This window comes from Anomaloglossus baeobatrachus, chromosome 7, assembly GCF_048569485.1.
Source record: "Anomaloglossus baeobatrachus isolate aAnoBae1 chromosome 7, aAnoBae1.hap1, whole genome shotgun sequence".
Lineage (NCBI taxonomy): Eukaryota > Metazoa > Chordata > Amphibia > Anura > Aromobatidae > Anomaloglossus > Anomaloglossus baeobatrachus.
Window position 1 is genome coordinate 163974635 of NC_134359.1, and position 26723 is coordinate 164001357.

The 26723-nt window shown below is 48.7% G+C and overlaps 1 protein-coding gene across 5 annotated transcripts in view; it reads left to right on the forward strand.

Annotated features, from left to right (window-relative positions):
• The window catches only part of TRPM2 (transient receptor potential cation channel subfamily M member 2), a 2537250-nt gene extending 2512868 nt beyond the window's left edge, over positions 1 to 24382 (forward strand). For 3 of the 5 annotated variants that reach the window (XM_075317785.1, XM_075317787.1, XM_075317786.1), the window contains 2 exons: positions 14916 to 15020; positions 23864 to 24382. In XM_075317785.1, coding sequence (XP_075173900.1) covers positions 14916 to 15020; positions 23864 to 23989 — 231 coding nt within the window. In that variant the 3' untranslated portion in view covers positions 23990 to 24382. The remainder of the gene's footprint in view (positions 1 to 14915; positions 15021 to 23863) is intronic. The other 2 variants (XM_075317788.1, XM_075317789.1) reach the window with 1 other exon arrangement.
• The last annotated feature ends 2341 nt before the right edge of the window (positions 24383 to 26723 follow it).

Sequence of the window (26723 nt, forward strand, 5' to 3'; positions counted from 1 at the left end):
CCCTCCCCAGTGATGTCTAGTCCTCCCAGCCCTCCCCAGTGATGTCTAGTCCTCCCAGCCCTCCCCAGTGATGTCTAGTCCTCCCAGCCCTCCCCAGTGATGTCTAGTCCTCCCAGCCCTCCCCAGTGATGTCTAGTCCTCCCAGCCCTCCCCAGTGATGTCTAGTCCTCCCAGTCCTCCACAGTGATGTCTAGTCCTCCCAGCCCTCCCCAGTGATGTCTAGTCCTCCCAGCCCTCCCCAGTGATGTCTAGTCCTCCTAGCCCTCCCCAGTGATGTCTAGTCCTCCCAGCCCTTCCCAGTGATGTCTAGTCCTCCCAGCCCTCCCCAGTGATGTCTAGTCTTCCCAGCCCTCCCCAGTGATGTCTAGTCCTCCCAGCCCTCCCCAGTGATGTCTAGTCCTCCCAGCCCTCCCCAGTTATGTCTAGTCCTCCCAGCCCTCCCCAGTGATGTCTAGTCCTCCCAGCCCTCCCCAGTGATGTCTAGTCCTCCCAGCCCTCCACAGTGATGTCTAGTCCTCCCAGCCCTCCACAGTGATGTCTAGTCCTCCCAGCCCTCCCCAGTGATGTCTAGTCCTCCTAGCCCTCCCCAGTGATGTCTAGTCCTCCCAGCCCTCCCCAGTGATGTCTAGTCCTCCCAGCCCTCCACAGTGATGTCTAGTCCTCCCAGCCCTCCCCAGTGATGTCTAGTCCTCCTAGCCCTCCCCAGTGATGTCTAGTCCTCCCAGCCCTCCCCAGTGATGTCTAGTCCTCCCAGCAATGTATATTCCTTCCAGCCCTCCCCAGTGATGTATATGCCCTCAGCATCTCCTGTGATGTATATGCCCTCAGCATCTCCTGTGATGTATATGCCCTCAGCATCTCCTGTGATGTATATGCCCTCAGCATCTCCTGTGATGTATATGCCCTCAGCATCTCCTGTGATGTATATGCCCTCAGCATCTCCTGTGATGTATTTACAGCAGTCCCAGCTGACACAAACGTGGAAAAACAGTTGTGAGAAGCAATAAGATCAATATTGAATAATATAGCCGCACCAAAAACAAGAAGCTTCAGCCGCCACGATGAGTTAATTGTTTGACTAAGTATAGCAGGGTAATTTTAAGTTGATACTTTTGTGCGGCCCCCGAAGGTTGGTAGAAAATTCCAAATGGCCCTCGACATTAAAAAGGTTCCCCACCCCTGCCCTACAGTGTCCCATAATCCCCTTATTTTACTTTATTAATCCCCTCACTCCCTCCCTTCCCTCTGGTCATGTCGCCCCTCCCCCTTATGGGGTCCATGGCTTTTTTACAAGTCAATGGGGAGCCAAAGTTCTGGGCTGTAAAATGGTCATAGCAAGGGTTAGGGGGCTGCAAAATGAACCTAAACGGAGGAGAGACTATGCCAATTGCCCTGCAAACAAATGTGGATAGTTAAATAACTTAAAGCAATTATGGCTGCATAGCAAGTAAATGTGTCGCGGGCGGGGGGTGCGCTGCTCGACCGCGCTCGCGGCTCGGGTCCGGCTGCTGCTGCTGCTCGGTGGCTCGAGCGGTGGGCCGGATCCGGGGCCTCGAGTGGCGCTCCTCGCCCGTGAGTGAAAGGGGATGATTTCTGGGTTTGGGAAGTCAGTCCGTGACGCCACCCACGGTTTGTGGTGATAATGGGACACCACTGCTGCTCTGGACGGGGATCCCGGGAGCGATGACAGGGAGCAGCTGAGGTGTTTCTCTCCCCTCCGTGGGTAGGGGGGTTGATAGCGACTGGAGGGTGTATGGCAGGAGTTGGGGAGGTGCAGGGTCACGGGGGCAGCGCAGTGCCGCATGGCACGGTGGTACTCACTCAGCTAGTAACGTACACGGAGTCTCTGGTAAAACAAATGGCTGGATGGACGGGTCCCACAGACGGCTGCGGTGGTCACTCCCGGTAGGTTGACGGTGACTGTCTCGTCCTGCACCTTTGATGTGTTTTCGGCCCCGATGGCTTCCCACCGGTGACCCGCTCCCCAGCGGTGTAGTTGCCAGAGGAGCCCCTTTTGCCCGCAGGCTCTGGCCCTGGGAACATTAGCTGTGGCGGTAGCTGTATTTCCCTTCACGGTTGAGCGGTTGCCTTCAGTCGGGTCTTTGCTGCTGGGAAACCCCAGAGGTTCCCGTCGCTGACGGATTTGACCTATTTAACGGCGACTCCAAGCCTGGTCGGGGTCCGTAGGCCCTGCCGAATGGTGCTGGCTTCTCTTCGCTCCTCGGTCCGGTACCGGCGGGCCACCGCCCGTTCCCGGTCCTTACGGTTGTGCGTCAATCGGCCTCGCCTGCAGACGGTCACCACCGTCTGCCAACCTTGCTGTTTCTGTGCCCGGGCCATGTACCCGGACACTGCCAGTCTTCTCCACTACCACTTCCTCAACTCTCCAAACTGTTCTACTCTCTTTTCCCGCTTCCAGGTCTGTGAACTCCTTGGTGGGTGGAGCCAACCGCCTGGCTCCGCCCCACCTGGTGTGGACATCGGCCCCTGGAGGGAGGCAACAAGGATTTGTGTGTGACTCTGATGTTCCTAACCGGGGTGTGGGGTGTGTTGTTGTAGTACCTGTGACGTCCTGGCTTGTCCAGGGCACCACAAATGCAGCACCTAAAAATGTTAACAGTGACCCCACAGAGCTGGATTTCAGAGAATCTCCACAGAGCAACAATTTACAAAAGGCCCTAGCAAAGCCTGTAAACCCAGTTCACCTACACAGTCAAGATTGCCAGTATAACCACAGTGTCAATTTCAAATGTAGGCCTCAACAGAGCCTCTTTAAACAGTTACCTCACACAGCCAAGATTGCACACTTCCTCCACAGAGCAAGAAGTTTTAATTTTGTTCCCTATGTAGCCCGTATTCCCAGTTCCCTACAGAACCAAGATTGACAGAGTTTCACCACAGACCACCGAACTGTAAAAAATGCCTCTAAACAGCCTCTTTACCAGGTTAGCTCTCCCATCCAAGATTGTCCAATATCCACCACAGAACCCAAAATTTAAAAAGGGCCCTAAACAGCCTTTTTTCCCAGTTGACTCTCACAGCTCTCATTTCCTGAGACCCAAAACACAGCACCCAACTAAAACAGAGATGGGCCATGGATTTCCATCCAACAAAGTGCTCTAAACCCTGAAATATCAATTTCCTCTGAAGAAGAAACCCACCAGGTTTTGAAATGTGTAAGGATTAGTACAAGCCTTCTCGGTCACTGTTACTTTTGCCTGTGCGTCGTCACATGCTGTTCTGACAACGGCGTTTTGCTTTACTGCTGGAAAAGCCGAAACCCGCCGCCAGGGCATCCACAATGGTAATATTACAATCCCACAGCGTGGGTTAGCAGGTCTACCAGCGCTTATCCTTGCAGCACTCCCTAGCTCCCTGGAACTCTTGGAATAATTACTCTGCAGGAGCGACATAGCATTTATCTGTACCCACCTTCTATTTTTGGATTCTACTTGTGGACTCTTATCTGGAGATTTTATTCATATCGACATTTACCCCAGCTAATTGTTTGAGAGGGTGTGTTATGTTTTAATTTTAGTGTATACTGCATGGGTCCTTTTTTTGTAAGTTTGTAACAATTTATAATACTGCTATTTGTGTAACATTGCCATTTTGGGACCATTGTTTGCAGACTTCTGTATAGGGCTATCCACATTGGTTATATGTTTGAGGGTTGATTATTATATTTAGCTATCAACCATCCTGCCCTCCTCTTCTCTTTGTCTGAAATAATATCAACTTTTATGGTGTCTAGCACAGTGGGTTCTTTCTTACATTCTGTGGTCCTGCCATAAATAGACATTTAAGCATATAAATTTTAATTGCTATTTGATACCAAAGAGGAGTACAAGCCACCTGCTTGCAACCTGCTTGAATGAAGTGAAAAGATCCCTAGCACAGTCCAAAGGAAGGAAGGGGTATTTAAACACCAAGTAAATACTGACAATCAACAGAGGGTTGGAAGTCAAGCTCCTGCTGGGTCCAAAAATGGAGAGAGATGAATCCAGCAGGAGAGTTAGCTATATCAATGAATACTGACAGCCAGCAGGAACAATTGAAAGTCAGGGAGCATTCTGCACAGTGCACAGCCAGACAATGTAACCTTCGATGTCCAGAAATCACATAGCTGTCTGTCATGCGTGACACACCCGTGACACCTCAGTCCTGCAGTTGTGGTTATGTTAAAGATTACTTCGTCCTACATATGTTAAAGCTAAGAGCTTGAAGTTTACAATGTCCAACCTGTTGGCCAAGGAAATGCTGCCAAGTGAATATAGACGGCTTCCAAAAGCTGATGGCTGTTGCAGTACCCAAGTACCAGTTGACAAGTCATCATTACTTCTCTAACAAAGCTGTGCCTGTGCCTATGCTACACCAGTCACAGACAACATCACCCGTTCCTTGAATAACTCTGTGTCTGACAGGGTACATTTCACCACTGATGCCTGGATGAGCAAGCTTAGCCAGGAACATTACATTTTGCTGACTAGGTAATAGGTAACTTTAGTGTCTGTGGGAGCAGGCAGTGAAGGGGCTACTCAAAAAATCATGAAATCTCCAAATTTTCTGTATCTACCAATTCATTCACTGATTCAGCCTCCTCCACATACTTCAGGGTCTCCACCTGCACTCTCAACATCCCCCTTAGGCCGGGGCCACATGGGGACTACTGCGATCCTCGCATAACACTCGGCTCACGCTGGCAGCACGCGGGAGCCGAGTGTCATGCGAATGTCACTGTGACTGAGGTCCAATTGTGCGATCGGACCACAAGTGCGGGAGGCGGGCCGGCTCTGAGGAGGGGCAGGCCGGCTCTGAGGAGGGGCGGGCCGACACTGCGGAGGGGTGGGCTGGTGCTGCGCAGGAGAGGGAAGGATTTATCTCACTCTCTCCTCCATTGCTGGCTATTGCCATTCTCGCTGTGCACTCGCAGTACACCAGTGCAGTGCGATTTTTCTCTCGCCCCATAGACTTAAATGAATACGAGAAAAACAAGGATCGCATTGCAAGATGCTGCGACTATTTTCTCGGTCCGACTAAGGCTGAGAAATAATCGCTCATGCGAGCTGGTCCATAGGCTAATTTTGGTCCGAGTGGAATGTGATGCAAAGTCCAACAATGCAGAGAAAATCCCCCCACCTCTGTATTGCACAGCAAGGCCTCACCCCAATTAAGCAGTGTTGAAATGCATATGCTTTGGAGAACGTGGTCACACAGCTGCAGAGTTGTAAACAGCTATTCAGGCTGGGTTTCAGCAATGGCTGTCTCCACTGAAGCTGTAGCGAGGGAAGGCCGTGTGCAATAATGGTGGGAACCTGGTGGCGGTTGTACACTGCCTTGCATAGCTCACTTCCTCAACCTGGTTGTACAGAACTTTCTTGGCCACTTGCACCCAGCCGCTCATTGATTTGCATCATTACAGAAGTCTTTCGGTCTATTGCTTAACCAGTTGATATGCGATTCGCCATCACAGTGGAATTAAACTCTAGCATGCTACCAGCCCTTGTGCAGTATGTCATGATGCATAGCCTGGACTTATGCAGTCTTGTGCAAATCATGCTCACGGAGCGGGCAGAGATAAAGGACCTCTGTACTCTTCTTCACAGTTTTGAAATGGATACTAATATGGTTAGCACTGATGATGCCATCACTATTCCGCTCATCTACATGCTGGAGCACACATTGAATAGTCTGCGGGAGTAGGTGGTGGTCCCAGTGGAAAAGGAGGAAACAGAGGAGGATGCTCAAGCGATACAATATCTCTAAGTTCCAGACTGTCATCACACAGGTGGGTGACATAGGAGGGTGGAGTACAGTGGTCAAGGGGGACTCATAGTACCAGACAAACTGTTAGTGAAGGTGCAGGAACTGAGGAACACATAGAAGAGGATAAGGATGAAGAGGTGATGGGTACACAACAGTCAAGAGATGAAGAAAATATTTATCCCCTCTCTGTTGTCCGTGGTTAGTGGGAGGGGATGTAGGAAGCAATATTGAGTGTTACCCCACCATGGACTTGGATTTCATGGAAGCGTCCGACATGTGAGTGCCTTCTTCCTGCACATGATGCCTATATTGTTCTGATTAGAAATAGTGCTGACCACTGGATTGCCACTCTGTTAGAGCCACAGTACAAGATTACATTTTTTCAGGTGCTTCCGCCTCGGGAAAGGGACGCATGCTGAAGTATCAAAACAAGTTACAAGTACATAATTTTAAGAGTGGTTTTCTCCAAGACAACAGTGAGGCATACAGTGTGCTTCGCATTGTAGACTTCCAACAAAGTAATATTGAGCAGTCATCACTGAATCATTAGCAGCAGTTTAAGTGATAGAAGCAATTTCTGTGAGTTGTGGCACACATTTTTTAGACTATCCTGTGCACCAGGAAAAACCAGCATAGTGCCTTGGAGGTTTTAACATGCCCGGCAGCCAGTGATTTCTCAGAATGTATATTCAGCACTGCTGGTGGTGTCCTGACAGATAAGCGCATCCAGCTGTCTCCTCAAAGAATAGACTGCCTAACTTTCATCAAGATGAAAAAGTCTTAGGGTAAGTTCACACAGTGCGTTTTTCGTGGCGTTTTTGCGCGTTTTTCGGTTCCGTTTTTGCTCAGAAAACTGCATGACTTTGCTTCCCCAGCAAAGTCTATGAGTTTTCATTTTTGCTGTCTGCACACAGCGTTTTTTTTTAGCTGCGTTTTTGTGGTGCCCACAAAAAACGGAGCATGTCAATTATTTTTGCGTTTTTCACTGCGTTTTCCACCCATTGAGTTCAATGAGATGTTCAAAAACACAATGAAAACAGCAAATTGAAAATATAGCTACGTTTTAGTGCGTTTTTATTACTAAAAACGCAGCTATAAATGCAAGGGGTGGGAAGTAAAGTGACATGTACAGGAAGAGGATTCCTTCTGTCAGTAAACACAGAAGCGTGAATCCTCCCGATACCGTCACCGCTGCTTCCATTTCCCGCCCGGTGCCATGTCCGCTCCCATGCAGGAGGTGGAAGCGGCTGCTAAATCAAAAGTGAACAGTAGAAAAATGTCATACTCACCTGTCTGCAGACTCCCGGTGCCATGTCCGCTCCCAGCTCCTCTCCCGGTACCGCCACCCCCGCTCCGGCTATTTGCCGCCTCCCAGGCAGGTACGTTAGCTGCATGACCTGGCCGTGAGGACCTGGCGGTAATCACCTGATGCGGTTGTAAGAGGTAGTCGGACCCCTGGTAGTGAAGGAGCTGTTTTTCCCCCCCTGAAGACGCCACAGTAGTATGGTGGCAAATTGTAAATGTTGATGGTAAAATGTTACCTGTCATAAACTGTTTCCCCACTAGGTGCCAGTGTAGAGCAGTGGTTCCCCTGGTAACAGTGGCAGGGAAGGAGGGGAGGGCAGCGTAGGTGGGGAAGGAAGGTCTCTGAATGCAGAGTCCAGTGTGCAGTGTGCAGTGAGATGTGACTGGAGAAAGAAGTCTGAGGTGACGGGGCAGAGTGTGGAAGTGGTGCAGTGGCAGAAGAAGTGGAAGAGTCAAGACTAGTCCCAAAGCCGGTAGTGTGTACTACACTGCAGTGCAGCTATCAGGGGGATAACAAGTGGCCCCTGCAGGTGAAGGGTAGTGCCCTGACAAAGAAGTGAAGGTAAATGGGAACGCCCGTAGAAAACAAGTGAAGCAGTTCCCCGGCAAAGAAGTGGAAAGGTGAGAACTTATCCGGAGCCGGTAGTTTGTGCTTTATCTGCCCTACAGTGAAACAGGGTTCAGTGTGCGGCTACTAGGGGGTTAACGCATGTCCCCTGCAGGCGAGGGAAAGTTACCGGGGAAAGAGGAAACCGTCAGCAAGAAGTGTAACGTGTAAACCGATGTGACTTGATGCTGAAAGGTGTAACAAGGAGTTGGAACTCATCCGGAACCGGTAGTGTGTGCTAGATCTGCCCTGCAGTAATTCAGGGTTCAGAGTACAGCTACTAGGGGGTTAACAAGTGTCCCCTGCAGGTGAAGGAGAGTGACCGTCAGCAAAAAAGGGGAAACCGTCAGGAAGGAACGTAATCTGTAACATTAAAGTGAAGTACTGAAGTAACTTGCTACTGAGAAGTGTAACAGAAAATGGAAGCCTCGTTCAATAAAATGTTTCTTAGTTTACCAGCTGCCTGTAAGTGGCTCTTTTCTGTAACTGATGAAGGGGCTGGCGAGCCGATGGAAAACGGCGTCACGGAGAACTCAGGTACCGGCACGAACGCGTCCCTGCCACCCACACTCTGCCCCACAAACAACACCTCTGATCTAACAGTGACGGCCGGGCCGGGGGTCAGCCTGCCGCCCCTTGGGCGGAAGACCACGACTACAACCCCTGAGGCGCCCCCTGCCCCCGTTACAAACTGGTGTAGTCGGCAGGATGAAGCCTGCATACAAGAAACTCCGACCAGAGACTGTGAGGAAGATCAAGTGGTGCCTGACGTGCTGAACGGGCCACAAGATGGCGGCAAGATGGCGGCCGTCCTCATGGACTCAGTGGAGGCGCGAAACGTTGGCGCCAAACGAAAAGCGCTGGGATGGCCTGGGAGGAAGAAGCCCGGAGTGCGCCGCCCAAAGAGGGGAGGTACTTGCCCCAAGAAGCTGCAGAGGTCTAGAGACGTGGGTGGCGCCGCAAGAAAGAAAAGGCGTCGCCAACGCTATGCAGACCTGGTGGGTGAAGCCGGGGGCGGAGTGTGTGCTAAAGCGGGAAAAGAAGAACCGCCTCCACCTTCCCCGGCGCCATTGCAATCCCAGCAGCAGAAGCAACAGTTCCAGTTACCTGTGCTACACAAAATGGAGGCCAGGACAGACAAGCAAGCCGTAGCGGGCGCGCTGGTGCCCGTAGGACGTGGAAGAGGACGTCCGATGGAGAGCTCGATGGGAGAGTTACCCACCATCACGTTGTCGGCAAGCATGATACCGGCCGTGACTGGAGTCTCGGAGAAACCAGCGAAGGTCACGTTTTTTACCTCATGGGATGCCGTTACCGGGGAAACGACGACGGAAGTCCGGGCCACCTACAAGTCCCGGCTGACTCTGGGGAGCGGGCCACCAGGAGCATCCGTACAGATTCCGGAGGCGCCCGCGTCTGTTAAGGTAGGCCCTCTGCCCCCCTCAGGAGTTAAGGCCCTGTACTGGCAAGATATCCCAGAACCAGAGGTAATCGTCCGGAAGAGAGTGATTTGTTTGCCGTTGAAAACCGGTACTGTTGAAAGCCGGTGAATGTTTCCAGTTACAGTAACGTTAAAAGTACTGAACCCGGGAGGAGCTTAATGCAGAACTGTGCGTGGACTCCTTCTGTGACTGTTAAGAAGGAATCTTGGTGTCTTGTTGTTTTCTGCCCACCCAAAGACCGGGAGCGCTTGGAAATAGCTTCCGGGCAGAAGGTCAGCTAAGACCGGGAGAGCCTGAGGAGGGCCTCCGGGCAGATGTGCGACTAAGACCGGGAGCTTCCCTGGAGGGAATCCGGGCACCAAACTTGTGTGCCAGTCTGTGTGTTTTCTTACATGTGTTGTTTTGCAGGTACGAACCTCGCCAGGAGGCTGAGGTTAAAGAGGGGAGGAATGTAAGAGGTAGTCGGACCCCTGGTAGTGAAGGAGCTGTTTTTCCCCCCCTGAAGACGCCACAGTAGTATGGTGGCAAATTGTAAATGTTGATGGTAAAATGTTACCTGTCATAAACTGTTTCCCCACTAGGTGCCAGTGTAGAGCAGTGGTTCCCCTGGTAACAGTGGCAGGGAAGGAGGGGAGGGCAGCGTAGGTGGGGAAGGAAGGTCTCTGAATGCAGAGTCCAGTGTGCAGTGTGCAGTGAGATGTGACTGGAGAAAGAAGTCTGAGGTGACGGGGCAGAGTGTGGAAGTGGTGCAGTGGCAGAAGAAGTGGAAGAGTCAAGACTAGTCCCAAAGCCGGTAGTGTGTACTACAGTGCAGTGCAGCTATCAGGGGGATAACAAGTGGCCCCTGCAGGTGAAGGGTAGTGCCCTGACAAAGAAGTGAAGGTAAATGGGAACGCCCGTAGAAAACAAGTGAAGCAGTTCCCCGGCAAAGAAGTGGAAAGGTGAGAACTTATCCGGAGCCGGTAGTTTGTGCTTGATCTGTCCTACAGTGAAACAGGGTTCAGTGTGCGGCTACTAGGGGGTTAACGCATGTCCCCTGCAGGCGAGGGAAAGTTACCGGGGAAAGAGGAAACCGTCAGCAAGAAGTGTAACGTGTAAACCGATGTGACTTGATGCTGAAAGGTGTAACAAGGAGTTGGAACTCATCCGGAACCGGTAGTGTGTGCTAGATCTGCCCTGCAGTAATTCAGGGTTCAGAGTACAGCTACTAGGGGGTTAACAAGTGTCCCCTGCAGGTGAAGGAGAGTGACCGTCAGCAAAAAAGGGGAAACCGTCAGGAAGGAACGTAATCTGTAACATTAAAGTGAAGTACTGAAGTAACTTGCTACTGAGAAGTGTAACAGAAAATGGAAGCCTCGTTCAATAAAATGTTTCTTAGTTTACCAGCTGCCTGTAAGTGGCTCTTTTCTGTAACCGATGAAGGGGCTGGCGAGCCGAGGGAAAACGGCGTCACGGAGAACTCAGGTACCGGCACGAACGCGTCCCTGCCACCCACACTCTGCCCCACAAACAACACCTCTGATCTAACAGTGACGGCCGGGCCGGGGGTCAGCCTGCCGCCCCTTGGGCGGGAGACCACGACTACAACCCCTGAGGCGCCCCCTGCCCCCGTTACACGGTCACCTGATGCATCAGCTGATCGTAAGTCTCGCGGTGATGCCGGATTTTATCGCCGAGTGACTGATTCCCCAGCGCTTGCAGTCAGTTCATGACAGCTGCAGAGAGGCCGGTGTGATCTACGGAGTTCAGGTGAGAGCACCGGAGATTAGCCCGGGATGTCTGCAGCTGTCATGGACTGAATCACAAGTGCCGGGGAATCAGTCACTCGGCGCTCGCTGTAAAGTCCAGGCTGCACGCCAGAGCTCAGGTGAGAGCTCCGGAGTGCAGTGCAGGTACCTGAATCCAGGCCTGGCATTACTAGAGATTCCTCCGGTAGCCGGTCCGACGCTGCACAGAAGTGGGTTTTTTTTAGTTTTTTTTTTTGCACTGATGCATCAGCTGATTGTATAAAAGCAGTTTATACAATTAGCTGATGTGTGATGTGATTCCTTGAACCTGACACATCATCTGATCGCTTTGCCTTCCAGCAAACCGATCAGATGATATTGGATCCGGATTGGACGGCGCGGGACCCTTGACCCAGGATTACTGCAGAGGGGGGTTCTTTATTTCAATAAAGATGGAGTCACTAATTGTGTTGTGTTTTATTTCTAATAAAAATATTTTTCTGTGTGTTGTGTTTTTTTTTTTTTATCTTTACTAGAAATTCATGGTGGCCATGTCTAATATTGGCGTGACACCGTGAATTTCGGGCTTAGGGCCAGCTGATAATACACAGCTAGCCCTAACCTCTTTATTACCCAGCGAGCCACCCGGCATCAGGGCAGCCATTTTCTGGGGTGGCTGCAGACTGCAATTCGCAGCAGGGGTGCCCAGAAAGCTTGGGCACCCTGCATTGCGGATTCCAGTCCCCAGCTGCCTAGTTGTACCTGGCTGGACACAAAAATTAGGTGAAGCCCAAGTCTTTTTTTTTTTTTAATTATTTCATGAAATTCATGAAATAATTAAAAAAAAAGGGCTTCCCTATATTTTTGGTTCCCAGCCGGGTACAAAAAGGCAGCTGGAGGCAGCCCATACCTTCCTGCTGTACCTGGCTAGCATACAAAAATATGTCGAAGCCCACGTCATTTTTTTTGTTTGGGGGCAAAGAAATCCTGCATACAGTCCTGGAAGGAGGATGCTGAGCCTTGTAGTTCGACAGCTGCTGTCTGCTCTCCTGCATACACTATTGGATGGAGGATGCTGAGCCTTGTAGTTCTGCTTCCCCTGACTCTCCCTCCAGCATACTGTCCTGGATGGAGCATGCTGAGCCTTGTAGTTCTGCAGCTGTGCTGTCTGCTCTCCTGCATACACTAGTGGAGAATGAAGAACATATGGAAGAAGGAAATGACATCAGACCTTTTTTTTTTTTTTAACAATCTTTAATGGCAATGTTCACTGATAAAAAAAACGCAGCAAAACACAGTGAGCAAAAACGCAGCCAAAAATGCAGCAAAACGCGGTAAAAATGCATGCGTTGTTAAAGACGCTGCGTTTCTGTGCGTTTTTAGCACTAAAAAACGCAAAAAAACGCAGTGTGTGTGTGGCGCCCCTGAGGCTTCCGACGCCACAAGAACATTGCACCCCATCCAGTGGTGTGATGTCCCATCCTGGGTAAGGAAAGGAGTGAACGCCGGTCCACAGGCAAATCTGCACTACACCCATTGTTAGGTACACACAGGGACCAGGGTGCGTGCTGGGAGGGGCCGTAAGACCCATCCCTGCTCCCATAGGGTGGTAGCTTAGCAACTGGGTGGGTGTGAGGAGCCAGCCGAGTGTAGAGTGGACAAGGAAGGTCAAGTTTAGTCAGTTGAAGTTAGAGAGAGAGACGAAGTGGAAGTGGAAGGAGAAGGAAGGAGTTCTGCGGGAGGCACAAGAGTGAGAAGAGTAGTGCTCTAGTCAGCCAGGAGCAAGAGAAGAAAGTGACGCTTCCTGGTAAAGACACTGGGACTCAGAGGGTCCAGGTGACACCAAGCAGAGAAAAAAAGGGATTCCAGGGCCACAGATAGCTTTCAGGCTCGTGGCCTGTTTCACAGGAACATCGGTGGAGGGATCAAGCTGCACACAGGGGACGGTCCCTAGAAACTGGAGGAGGAAAAGTCATCTCCAAAAGTAAAAACCGAGGCCCAGGGAAAGCTGCAAGCTCCCCGGGCCACAGCCCACAGCAGAACCTCTAGAAAGGGGGTAAATTACCGACAGGCAAGGCCCTGGCCCGGAGGCTGTAGTGGAGGCCGAGCCAGGTTCAGCCAACAAGGGCAAGGCTTAAGGAGTCAGCTGAAGAAAGGAACACATAGAGGGGTGCACCGGCTTTCATTCCAGGATCTACCAGGATCGGCGGAGGTCCCTGACAGTGGGTTCCAGCAGTATAAAGGCACCAGTGTGCTTCAACCCAGGAACTGTGAGTAAACAACTTGAAGCTGCAACCCCTGGTGTTGCCTCTGTTTTTTCGCCTGCACTATATCACCACTGCATAGACTTCCATCATTGCATAGACTTCCATCACTGCAAAGACTGTAATAAGCACCAACTGTTGCCCCGGAGCACCGCTCCACCTGTGGGGAGCAGTAACACCATTGCTGCCGTTCCATCACCCCGGAGGCCTCATACAGCAGCGGCGGCTTAATAGCCGCAAACCACAGGTGGCGTCATGAATAATACAAACTTTAATCACCCCCAAGTCACCAGCCATATTAATTGACTCCCGCCAGGGTCACGGAGTCGGGCCCCGCCACCACTGACGTCCCCCGGACTAGTCCGGCCCGGCACCGGGTGTCCCATAGCCCTGGGGTGGGCGAGTCAACTTTGGCGTCACGAACAGGATAACGTGCCGGGCCCCCACCGGGTACTGTGCGCCTGAAAAGACTGTGTGATTTACTGTTGGAAAACAGCCGCCGCCATTACCGCTTGCAAAACGCGGGAAGAAGGGGGGCGTGCCTGGAGAAGGACGCGAAAGTAAGCCCCGCCCCCTTGATCTTGCAAGGAAGAGCGCGAAGCTGAGCCCGCTATGCAGAGCAGCGGATGCAAAATGGCGCGCTAAGAAACTGACAATCCCTGGCAGTGTATGCTGGTGTCTAGGGGAAGAGAGAAGATGGCTCCTGTAAGTGGAGGCGAGGAGGAGCTCACCTGGAACAGGCCTGTGACCGCCGCTGAGCTGGAGGCTGAGGTCGGGAGGATGGCTGATGGGATGAAGGAGCAGACCGGACGGGAGACAGCCGTGTGGGGGAAGGAGATGGTGCTGGCCATGAGGAATCTGCAGATGTCTGTGCAGCGAGGCCTGTGTGGAGGTGCCACCCACGCCCATCCGGAGCCCACACCAGCGGTGGCGATCCTGCTGCAGAGCATCTCCGGCCTAGCCCTGGGTGAGTCCCATACTGCCCCTGCCCGATCGGGTGTGCTGACCCCGCCGGCGTTACTACTGAAGGCCGCAGTGATCCCTGCTGCGATCCCGGAGGCGATCCATGCTGCGATACCCATTGAGATCCCTGCTGCGATGCCCATTAAGATCCATGCTGCAATGCCCGCTGAGACCCAAGCTGTGATCCATGCTGCGATCCTGACTGAAGTCCCTGCTGAGACGTCCGGCGCAGAAACACCCTATCCGGCCAGATCAGACCAGGCCGCAACGCCGTCTATCCCAGCAACTGTTGTGGCTGAAGAGCAGACTCCTGAACAGCGAAAGGAAGATGCAGCTCCGATACCATTACCCCGCAACAGTCCCAGCGCGAGCTCCCTGGGGATCCAGACCAACCTGGCTGCAGCTTCCATGTCACCAGGAGCTGAGCCAGATGAGGACCTCTGCAATTAAAGAAGAAGCATCAGAACTGTAAATAGCCCCTTTGTGTCTGTCCATTGTTCTTTTTGAAGATGACACCCTTCCCTGCATTCCTGCCCCTTTGTGCTTTTCGAAGATGTCACCCCCCACTGTTAAGTTGTTACCGGGCCACTGGACTTGAAAGTGGTCCGCAGTTACATGTGTTTATATGTGAAGTATGTTGATGTGTAACCAGGCCACTGGACGTAATGTGGCTGGTCTGCTCTAGTTTAAAAAGACTCTAAAGTTTTATTAGTTTTAATTTCTGCAACGTTCAAGAAAATGTGCGTCCCATAAAGGGATGAAAAGTTTTAAAAAAGTTTTTGTTACATGTATGTAAAAATGTCTTTTGCAATTTCTGTCCACTGTTCTTGTTGTTTTTCAGCCCGAGGACGTGCTGGGATTCGCTGTGGGGGAATGTGGTGCCCCTGAGGCTTCCGTCGCCACAAGAACATTGCACCCCATCCAGCGGTGTGATGTCCCATCCTGGGTAAGGAAAGGAGTTAACGCCGTTCCACAGGCAAATCTGCACTACACTCATTGTTAGGTACACACAGGGACCAGGGACAGTGGCAGCAACCCTCCCATGCTGCATGCTGGGAGGGGCCGTAAGACCCATCCCTGCTCCCATAGGGTGGTAGCTTAGCAACTGGGTGGGTGGGAGTAGCCAGCCGAGTGTAGAGTAGACAAGGAAGGTCAAATTTAGTCAGTTGAAGTTAGAGAGAGAGACGAAGTGGAAGGAGAAGGAAGGAGTTCTGCGGGAGGCAGAAGAGTGAGAAGAGTAGTGCTCTAGTCAGCCAGGAGCAAGAGAAGAAAGTGACGCTTCCTGGTGAAGACACTGGGACTCAGAGGGTCCAGGTGACACCAAGCAGAGAAAAGACGGGATTCCAGGGCCACAGATAGCTTTCAGGCTCGTGGCTTGTTCCACAGGAACATCAGTGGAGGGATCAAGCTGCCCACAGGGGACGGTCCCTAGAAACTGGAGGAGGAAAAGTCATCTCCAAAAGTAAAAACCGAGGCCCATGGAAAGCTGCAAGCTCCCCGGGCCACAGCCCACAGCAGAACCTCTAGAAAGGGGGTAAATTACCGACAGGCAAGCCCCTGGCCCGAAGGCTGTAGTGGAGGCCGAGCCAGGTTCAGCCAACAAGGGCAAGGCTTAAGGAGTCAGCTGAAGAAAGGAACACATAGAGGGGTGCACCGGCTTTCATTCCAGGATCTACCCAGGATCGGCGGAGGTCCCTGACAGTGGGTTCCAGCAGTCTAAAGGCACCAGTGTGCTTCAACCCAGGAACTGTGAGTAAACAACTTGAATCTGCAACCCCTGGTGTTGCCTCTGTTATTTCGTTCGCACTATATCACCACTGCATAGACTTCCATCATTGCATAGACTTCCATCACTGCATAGACTGTAATAAGCACCAACTGTTGCCCCGGGGCACCGCTCCACCTGTGGGGAGCAGTAACACCATTGCTGCCGTTCCATCACCCCGGAGGCCTCATACAGCAGTGGCGGCTTAATAGCCGCAAACCACAGGTGGCGTCACGAATAATACAAACTTTAATCACCCCCAAGTCACCAGCCATATTAATTGACTCCCGCCAGGGTCACGGAGTCGGGCCCCGCCACCACTGACGTCCCCCGGGCTAGTCCGGCCCGGCACTGGGTGTCCCATAGCCCTGGGATGGGCGAGTCATGTGCACATAGCCTTAAGGTACCATCACACTAAGCGCTGGTGAGCTGTCAAATAGGCAGATCTTCACAGCGATCAGAGATCAGCCACCAGCCACCAATGACCCGTGTAACAACCCTGTGCTTTTTAATCATAGTACACATTGGGTTACTAAGCAAAGCGCTTTGCTTATAGTTACCCGATGTGTACCTTGGCTACATGTGCAGGGAACAGGGAGCTGGCTTCTAGAAGCTGCAGACACTGGTAACGAAGGTAAATATCGTGTAACCAAGCAAAGCCTTGGTTACCCGAGCAAGATCTCTGTTGCATCACAAAAACCGTAACTCAGCAGCGATGTCGCTAGCGATGTCGCTTAGTGAGACGTGGCCTTTAGATTTCTAATTACTTTTCCTGCTCAGTCACAGACTGTGCAGATTAGGTGATGGAGTAGTTGTCAGTGTACTGCATTGATATTGCGTTATTGCAGTCTGTGACAGCTTTGTCATGGCTTCTCTGGCTGCTGTTTCTACTACTGTTGATGTTACTAACAGGCCCCTTGGTGACGAAACAATCAAACGGTGTTTCCACAAATGTTACTGTTACGAGGTCCTTCTCCGGTATCACACAATCAACAAAGCAAGAGATGAGTGAACAGTCCAAATATTCTTTATTCCATGCAAATCAGAATGTCTATAAAATAATACACCACATGAAGGGTAAAATAGTCCAGTAATTGGGATAAATGTCCTGGCGATGAGTCACACTCCTCCAGCAGTCCTTTTCCAGGGAAATCGGGATTTCTCAACGTCTCTCTGAAGTATCAGCTTCTCACACAGAGGATAAATCTTACTCCTTCTCTCTTATCCTTCTCAGCTAGAATCTCTATATTCCCTGGGTAGCAGACAGGATGGATGACTCTCAGGCCCCCCCACCCCACCCCCAGACCTAGAACCGGAGGCACTGCAGGGGGTGATTACCAGTATTTGCAGAGTTGAAGAGTAAAGCTGGGTTTACACACTGCAACATCTCAAACGACATCGCTGTAACGTCACCGGTTTTGTGACGCAATAGCGATGTTGTTTGCGATGTTGCAGTGTGTGAAACCTATCAGCGACCTGGCCCCTGCTGTGAAGTTGCTGATCGCTACAAATCGTTCAGGACCATTCCTAGGTCCTTTGTTTCCCGCTGTGCAGCATGCATCGCTGGAAAGTTTCAGTGTGTGAAGACTTTGCAGCGACTTTGTTAGCAACTTCCCTTTCAAAAAGCTGCTTATCAACGTCCCCAACAACCAGCTAGGTCGCTCTGCAGGTCCGGATCGCTGTTGCATTGTTGGCTAGGTTTGCCTGTTTGACAGCTCACCAGCGACTTAACAGAGACTTAGGGAGGTCGCTATTGCGTCACAAAACCGGTGACGTTACAGCGATGTCCTTTGCGATGTTGCAGTGTGTAAACCCAGCTTAATGAATAGAGTCAGACCATGTCAGCAGACATTCAACAAAAGACAGTCAAATGGTAAGGGAGCTAAGTTAATTAATCTGCAGACAAGACACGGGATACACAGAATGACCAAGGCAACGCTCTAAAATATGAAAATACACAAAATGATACACAACCCATCATACCAAACCATCACAGTTACTTTTACAATTTGGCTTTTTTGTATGTATGAAGCACCTAATGTTCCTCCTCCTTTAACTTCCCCCTGAGTCACAACAAGCCAAATTTTTTATAACTGGAGACTCTTATTTGAGTCTCCTTGTTGTGTGTTGCCTGTAGCGGCAGGGGTCTCAGAGCACAAAACCTACACCTGTCACTCGTCCTCCTCTTACTAATCAATGTTTAAGTTAGAAATGCTGGGCCAAGCCTTATTCCAGGTTCTGTCCCATGCATATATGCTGCACCATTATGCTATTTGTACTCTGAGGCAATTGATGCCAATTTCATGGTGTCTGCTCCTAATTTTCTGAAATGTGGAGACTCCAAGTGGGGTCTCCATGTTGTGTGTTGCCTGCAGTGACTGTGCATCACAGACAGGTGAGCAGCATGGGGGTGAGAACGCCAAAAATGCACATATACTGCCTGCACTTTCATCAGAAAGAAATCCTGCACCACCACATTCAGCACATGTACCATCAAGGGATGTGTGTCAAGCTGCCTAGGCCAAGAGCTGCGATGAGATTTTGGCTGTTATCGCACACCACCAGACTGGGTTGTAGGTTCAGTGTCACAAGACGCTCATCTGTTTTTTCTTTTATGTCTGTCCACATCTCCTGTGCAGCATGTTTGTCCCCAGGCAGATGAGTTTATAACTGGTCTGCTGTCATTTGCCCCTGGCTGTGATGAAGTTGGTGGTGCAGGTCCTAAGGGGGCTTTACATGCTGCGATATCGCTAAGGAAATATCGTTGGGGTCACGGTGGTTGTGACGCACATCTGGCCTCGTTAGCGAGATCGCAGCGTGTGACTCCTCTGAACGACCGTAAACGATCCAAAAGAGGGAAAAATCAGTGGTCATGGAGAGGTCATTCTAAAACAAAATATCGTTTTCTGCCCAGTAGCAATGTGGTTCATCACTTCTGCGGCACCACACATCGCTGTGTGTGACACCGCAGGAGCAACAACCATCACCTTACCTCCATCCACCGGAAAAGGAGGAAGGAAGAAGGTGGGAGGCATGTTCCGGCCGCTCATCTCCTCCCCTCCTTTTTATTGGGTGGCAGTTCAGTGACGCTGCTGTGACGTCGCTATGACGCTGAATGAACCGCCCCCCCTTAGAAAGGATGCGGTTCGCCGGTCACAGCGACGTCACAGAGCAGGTATGTGGGTGTGACGCTGCTGTAGCGATAATGTTCGCTACGGCAGCAATCACCACATATCGGCTGTACGACGGGGGCGGGTGCTATCGTGCTCGGCATCGCTAGCAATTGCTAGCGATGTCGCAGCGTGTAAAGCCCGCTTTACTATGACCGGATGAGAAGGAGGTGGAGGAAGTGGAGGAGGTTGAAGCAACGCTGACTAACAAACATCCAGCGATCAGAGGTGGTGGTAGGATATGTGCTTGAACAGCTGGTGCGTCATGCCCGGCCAACACTACGTTTACCCAGTGTGCAGTTAGAGAGATATACCATCCCTGTACTGTGTAACTTGTCCAAGTATCCTTAATTACGAACCTTTCCAGTTATGGCATTCCATAATAACAATTGGTTGAGGTGGAACGAAGATGACTTTGAGCTTTCAGGTGTGGACAGGGTGGAAAACAATGCAAAGGATTTGGATGCACTGGTAGCCATATAATCTTAAACTGCCTCAGCATGTTCTGGCCTCACCATTCATGCAGCGGTACTCAGGCCTAAGAAATGACGAAGACCAGCTTGCGGCTTGCATGCCCCAGAGAAAGGTGTTTCAGTTTGACGTGTAATAGGCACACACAGATCTACCACGTCCTCAACCTGAAGCAGCTCCATCACCAGCAGCTTGAATGCAGCTTTTTTGGAGCGCTACTCAAAAATGCATGATGCAACGCAGTATGAGATTTCAATGATATACACATAGCAAGGCACATTGTAAACACTCTGGTTTTTCATAGGTTGAGCTAAAGGGGGCTTTAAACGCTGCGACATCGCTAATGCGGAGTCGTTGGGGTCACGGAATTTGTGACGCACATCCGGCCGCATTAGCGATGTTGCTGCGTGTGACACCGATGAGCGATTTTGCATCATTTCAAAAACGTGGAAAATCGCTCATCGGTGACATGGGGGTCCATTCTCGATTATCGTTACTGCAGCAGTAACGATGTAGTTCGTCGCTCCTGCGGCAGCACACATCGCTATGTGTGATGCCGCAGGAATGAGGAAGCTCTCCTTACCTGCCTCCGGCCGCTATGCGGAAGGAAGGAGGTGGGCGGGATGTTACGTCCCGCTCAGCTCCGCCCCTCCGCTGCTATTGGGCGGCCGCTCAGTGACGTCGCTGTGAGGCCGCACGGACCGCCCCCTTAGAAAGGAGGCAGTTCGCCGGTCACAGCGACGTCGCCGGGCAGGTAAGTATGTGTGACGGGTCTGGGCGATTTTGTGCGGCACGGACAGCGATTTGCCCGTGTCGCGCAACAGATGGGGGCGGGTACCCACACTAGCGATATCGGGACCGATATCGCAGTGTGTAAAGTACCCTTTATAGATTACATCTCCTTCATGCCGCTGTTTCAGACCGCTATGCAAAGCTGCCTGATGCAATGTAGTATGAGGTTTTATGGTTTGCATCTTTTTATTAACATTTACAAATTTTAATACAAGAAATACAAGGAATAAGGAAGGAATTAGGGAAAGGGAAAAAGGAATAGACATAAAGGAAAAAAGGAAAAAACAACAGTTAAGTATCGCCTTTATGGCCAATGCTTCAAAAGTATTACCATCAAACGTTTTGTCACCAACGTACTTGGAACAAGAAAAACAATAATATACATGAGAAATAATAATCATTACATGTCAGGAGGCTAAGTTATATGCAGACTAGGCATAAATGTACTCATATGAATTATGTGATGATATCCGTTCAATAATTTCTATTATGGAAGGTGCCTCTACCTGTCTCCATTTTGAAGCAATAAGATGTTTTACCACGAGTAGAATATGACAAATTATGTGTCTGCATGGGTCTTTAAACTCTTCTATACCAATTAACAATAGTGCCAATTGGGGGGAGAGAATAAAACTCTGTGATGTAACTTTATTTATTAGATCACACACATCTTCCCACATCTTTTTTAAAGCTGGACAATGCCAAAAAATATGCAAAATAGGCCCATTTTCTCCACACTCTCTCCAGCACAAAGGAGAGTTAGATACGGACATTTTGTGTAGCTTTTGTGGAGTAAAATACCAGCGTGAAAGCACCTCAAAGTAGGTTTCTTGCAACGTGGCGCAGGAAGTGTTAGATATCGTTAAATTCAATGATTTTTGTCCCTTTTCCAATTGAAAAGTCTGACCAAGATCTTTCTCCCAGTTCAGAATATTTGATCTTTTATCAAATTGGAGGTCTTCATTAATAATGGCATAAATGTTGCTAGTTTTCCAAAATAACTTATTTTGTGGGTTAAATAAAATATCTAACAAATCTACTGGTGAAAAAGTTAACTTTTTGTTTTTTATTTAAGTACTGGTTAAGGAGTGTCCAATTTGCCAGTTCATTTAAAGGGAGATTAAATTTATGACGAATTGTCTGGAAAGGTAATAAGCTATTACATGAAATATCATGACAACTGTTTATATTATACTTCTTCCATGTTGTTAAATCTAGCCTAGGGACCAATACTTCAAATACTTCAATGGAGATTGTCTTGATGTCTACAAGTTCACTTTTATTTTTACATAAAATCCTATTGAGTTGTTTCCATGCAGAGATTGTAGCTTTTATTGTTATAGTAGTATGAGGTTTTAGAGATATTCACACAGCAAGGCACACTGTAAACACACTATAAACACTCAGGTTTTTTATAAAGCCGACTAGGGGAACTAGTAAAATAAATAAAAAATGTAAAAAAAAAAGTTAAAAAAATATGAAAAAATAAATTTAATTGAAAATTCAAATCACCCCCCTTGCCCTATTGAAAATAAAACCGTTAAAAAAATAAAAGATGTGCACAAATTTGGTATCACCAAGTTCACAAATGCCCGATCTATCAAAGTATGAAATCAATTATTCTGATCAGTACACCATGTGGGGAGAAAAAAATTCCAAACGCCAAAATTACGTTTTTAGATTGCCACAAATGTTTTTAAAAATGCAATAAAAGGTGATCAAAACTTAGCATCCGCACAAAAATGGTATCATTAAAAACATCAGCTCAACACACAATAAATAAGCAATCACTGAGCGCAAGAGCCCAAAAAATGAAAACGCTACCGGTCTCAGAAAATAGCGCCAAAAGCGCTACTCTTTTTTTGGACAAAGTTCTGATTTTTTTTTTAACCCCTTAGATAAAAGTATACATATTTGGTATCTATGAACTTAAACTGACCTGAGGCATCATAAGGACACATCAGTTTTACTATATAGTGAACACACTGAATAAAAATCCAAAAAATAATTATGAATTTGCACTCTTGTTTACAATTTCACCGCACTTGGAATTTTTTTTTTACCTTTTTCCGGTACACTATATGGTAAAGCTACTAGTTTTATTGAAAACTACAACTTGTTCCACAACAATTAAGACCTCATATGGGAATATTGACAGAAAAATAAAAAAGTTATGGCTCTAGGACGAAGAGGAGCAAAAAACGAAAATTAAAAACGAACAATCACCCAGGGATGAAAGGGGTTAACCTATTACCTTGCATGTGCCACACTAATATTCTGAAATGCACTATCCCAGAAAATCTATTTAGTTGCCAGTGTCCAGAGTTTATTGCTCTAAAAACGCATCTATCTAGAGCTAGAAATTCCTAACAATTCACTAACTGTTCTCTGCTCGTTCTTCCTAAATTTTGTATAGAATCTGTTCGCACACACTATACACTCAGTAGTACTTTGTACTTGAACAGACTGTATACAGATACTGGCTTGTGATCAGATCCTGCTGTTCTATTTGAGTACCCTTACTTTTTGAAAAGAAAATCTTGGTAGAAACGCAGATCCCTTAGAGGGGCATTCATGACCCTTGTGACCACTTTTGCTAATAGATAATATTTATGAAAATAACAATTCTTAGGCTCCCCAGTCTTTTCTTAAATAAAAGGGGCAACCCCAGACTGATGGTAGGTACTCTTTACACTATAGCATTATCCAAGTTTGTAATAATATAAAAGTATATAGTCATAATAGTTATGACTGAAGCGGAATACTGCATAGTGTTAAAATAGATTTCATTATGATTGTCATTCTGCTACAACATTAAAATTGCAACATAAAGAAGGAAAAGCATTGATGTATGGAATCACTGAATACACTGAAAAGACAATATCGCAATAGGGTCTTATGTGGGTAGGAAAGTTGTTAAATATAAAGTGATTTGCTCACTTGGCAGGGTTGTATTAGCAAAACCATTTATTTCACTTAGATACAGACTGCTGTAGACCCACAGCACAGAGGATCAAACAAGAAAGGAACCAAAATGGTTAATTCCTGCGCTGCCTGGACAAGGAGACTGTTGACAAATGGTGTACAAAATATGGATTAAATGCAGTTTATTTGTTAACGCGTTTTGAAGTCTCATATCTTCTTCAGGACAAACCACAGTGACAAGTACAAGTAACATGTGGAGGTATAATTAGATAGCATATTACACGGCTATTTTTAAATAGGTCCATTTACACCTGCATCTGTATTTTGTAGTTGTCACTTGTGGCGATCTTATGCAAAAGTATATAGATCGAGATGATTTAAACATTTGGGTTCCATTTTATCATCATTTGCATATAATTAACATAACTATTAATCCTGTGATTTATATAATTCCACTATTTTCCTTCTTCTTATTGCAACTTCAATATTGAGGAGTGTAATTGCTCAATTATTAAAAAATTGATAAATTAGGCTTTGAAAATGACTTCAAGTCCATATCAATGATGTTACCACATGAAACAAAAAAGATGAAAATATTACATTGTAAAAAAATGGATATTTTGTTTAATTCATTTAATTCATTTTTTCTAATGATTTTTTTTTCAGAATATACAAACTCATGAAGAGGAAATTGCAGTACGGTGGCAAGTCGTAGACCAGAAGATACCACTTTATGCAAATCACAAAGACATTCTGCAAAAGGCAGTAGACCATTACAGTGCTTATTATTAACATCGTATATCCCAGTGTCTGCCGGTCATTCTTTAGTTCAGGGCTCATCTGATCACTGAATGTTATGTTCCTTACATTGCAGTTCTTACAAAGCTTAGTAAATGAATTCATATTCAGAAAATGGACGGAAAAAAATCTCTACAACTGAAAATCAAATTCATTGAACTGAATATAAATGGTTTGGATGCAAGTCATGTCAATGGGAAGCAAGCATCAGAAAATTACCTATTTTTTAAATCCGTTTTTTGTGGGGGTTTTTTTCAGTTTTAGCAGTTTAAAAGAAAAAATAGAAGTCTTGCAATTTTCACACTGGCCACTGGTGCTTTTTGTACTCTAAGGGGTACTTTGCACGTTGTGACATCGCTACTGCGATATCGTCGGGGTCAAATCAAAAGTGATGCACATCCGGCACCGGTAACGACGTCGCAACATGTAAAGCCTAGATGCGCTGATAAACTATCGCAAAAGCGTTGAAAATCGGTGAGCTGTGTAGTTTCGGACATTTCCATAATGTCGCACCAATAGGAGATACGATGTTGTTCCTCGTTCCTGCGGCAGCACACATCGCTGTGTGTGAAGCCGCAGGAGCGAGGAACATCTCCTTACCTGCCTCCACCGGCTATGCGGAAGGAAGGAGGTGGGCGGGATGTTTACATTCCCTCATCTCCGCCCCTCCGCTTCTATTGGCCGCCTGCCGTGTGACGTCGCTGTGACGCCGCACGACCCGCCCCCTTAGGAAGGAGGCGGGTCGCCGGCCAGAGTGACGTCGCAGGACAGGTAAGTGCGTGTGAAGCTGCCGGAGCGAAAATGTTCGCATGTGCGATGGGGGCGGGTACTATCGCTCTCGGCATCGCTATCATCGGCTAGCGATGTCGCAGCGTGCAAAGTACCACTAAGGGGTACTTTGCACGTTGCGACATCGCATCGGCTAGCGATGCCGAGCGCGATAGCACCCGCCCCCGTTGCACATGCGATATGTGGTGATTGCTGCCGTGGCGAACATTATCGCTATCGCAGCTTCACACGCTCATACCTGCTCGGCGACGTCGCTGTGACTGCCGAACTATCCCTCCTTCAAGGGGAAGGTGTGTTCGGCGTCACAGTGACGTCACCGCAACGTCACTAATCGGCTGGCCAATAGAAGCGGAGGGGTGGGGATGAGCGGGACATAACATCCCGCCCACCTTCTCCCTTCCGCATTACCGTCGGGACGCAGGTAAGGAGATGTTTGTCGCTCCTGCGGGTTTACACACAGCGATGTGTTCTGCCGCAGGAGCAACAAACAACATCGTACCTGCGGTCGACCCGACATTATGAAAATGACCGACGCTACACAGATCACCGATTTTCGATGCTTTTGCGATCATTTATCGGCGCATCTAGGATTTACATGTTCCGATGTCGTTACCGGCGCTGGATGTGCGTCACTAACGACGTTACCCCGACGATATTTCAGATGCGATGTCGCAACGTGTAAAGTACCCCTAAGGCTCTGATAAATAAATGTTTTTACGCTTATTTTCTGGCCTAAAAAACGTTGAAAAGTCACCAAGCTTTTGTACACCGCAAAGTTGTGCTAAAATTACCATATTTTTGGTTTTATAAGATGCACCAGATTATAAGACACACCCCAGATTTAGATATAAAAAAGGTAAAAAAAAAAGGGGGTCTGTCTTCGGTGGTGTGTTCCGGAGGGGTGTGGCAGCGGTGGTGGAGCGGGGTCACAGAAGACGGGGGGGGAGACAGTAGGGTGATGCTTGGTGCTGTGCTGGCTGATGTGCTGGCTGCTGTGCTGGCTTCGGCGGGGCAGCTGTGCTGACTGTGTTAAGGGCTGTGCTGGCTGTGGAGGCTGTGTGGAGCAGGGTGGTGTAGCAGGTATCACAGATGTTCTGTCAGTGGGCAGGCTTCAAAGAAATGGCACCTGCGCAGATTGAGCTGTCTGCTCAATGACAAGCCGAGATCTCGTCTGCACATGTGCCACCTCTGGGTGCCACTTTACTTAAGTCTGCTGCTGGGAGATCGATGGACCGAAGGTGGCGCATGAGCAGATGAAATCTTGAGCCCAGAGCTCCATCTGCACAAGTGCCGACTTTAGGCTCCATTGTTTGAAGCTCTCACTGCCCAAACCGCCATCGCAAACCCTGCACAGCCACCGCCACAGACCCGTGCACAGCTGCTGCAGCCTGTGCACAGCTAGCGCAGCCTGTGAGCAGCCGCTGCAGCCTGTGTACAGCCACCACAGCCCATGCACAGCCGCCACAGACACTGCACAGCTGGCACAGATCTTGCAAAGCCACTGCAGCATTTTCCCTGTCTCCTGCTACCCGTAACCACCACCCTCCGGTAAGCTACTTGCGGATTATAAGATGTATCACTGACTTTACTCCCAAATTTTTGGGAGGAAAAGTGTGCTTTATAATTCAAAAAATACAGGAAGTGTGCTGGAGCACCATGTCTACACTCCCGTATTTAATTCCATCCTAAGGATAATGTATGTACAGTACGTATAGTGTATGTAGTTATATACTTACCACTAGCCATCTTCATCCATTTTATCCTTGCTCTGGCACCACAGGACTGAAGTTGTAACCAGCCAAATCACACAGTGGTTACTGGGTGAAGCGGAGGTCTCTTTTAAAAATCTTCCCAATGCTTACATCTACAAGATTTCAGAATGACACTCCGCATCCTCATTCTGAGTCATATAGACTTGTAACTATAAAAGTGACATCCA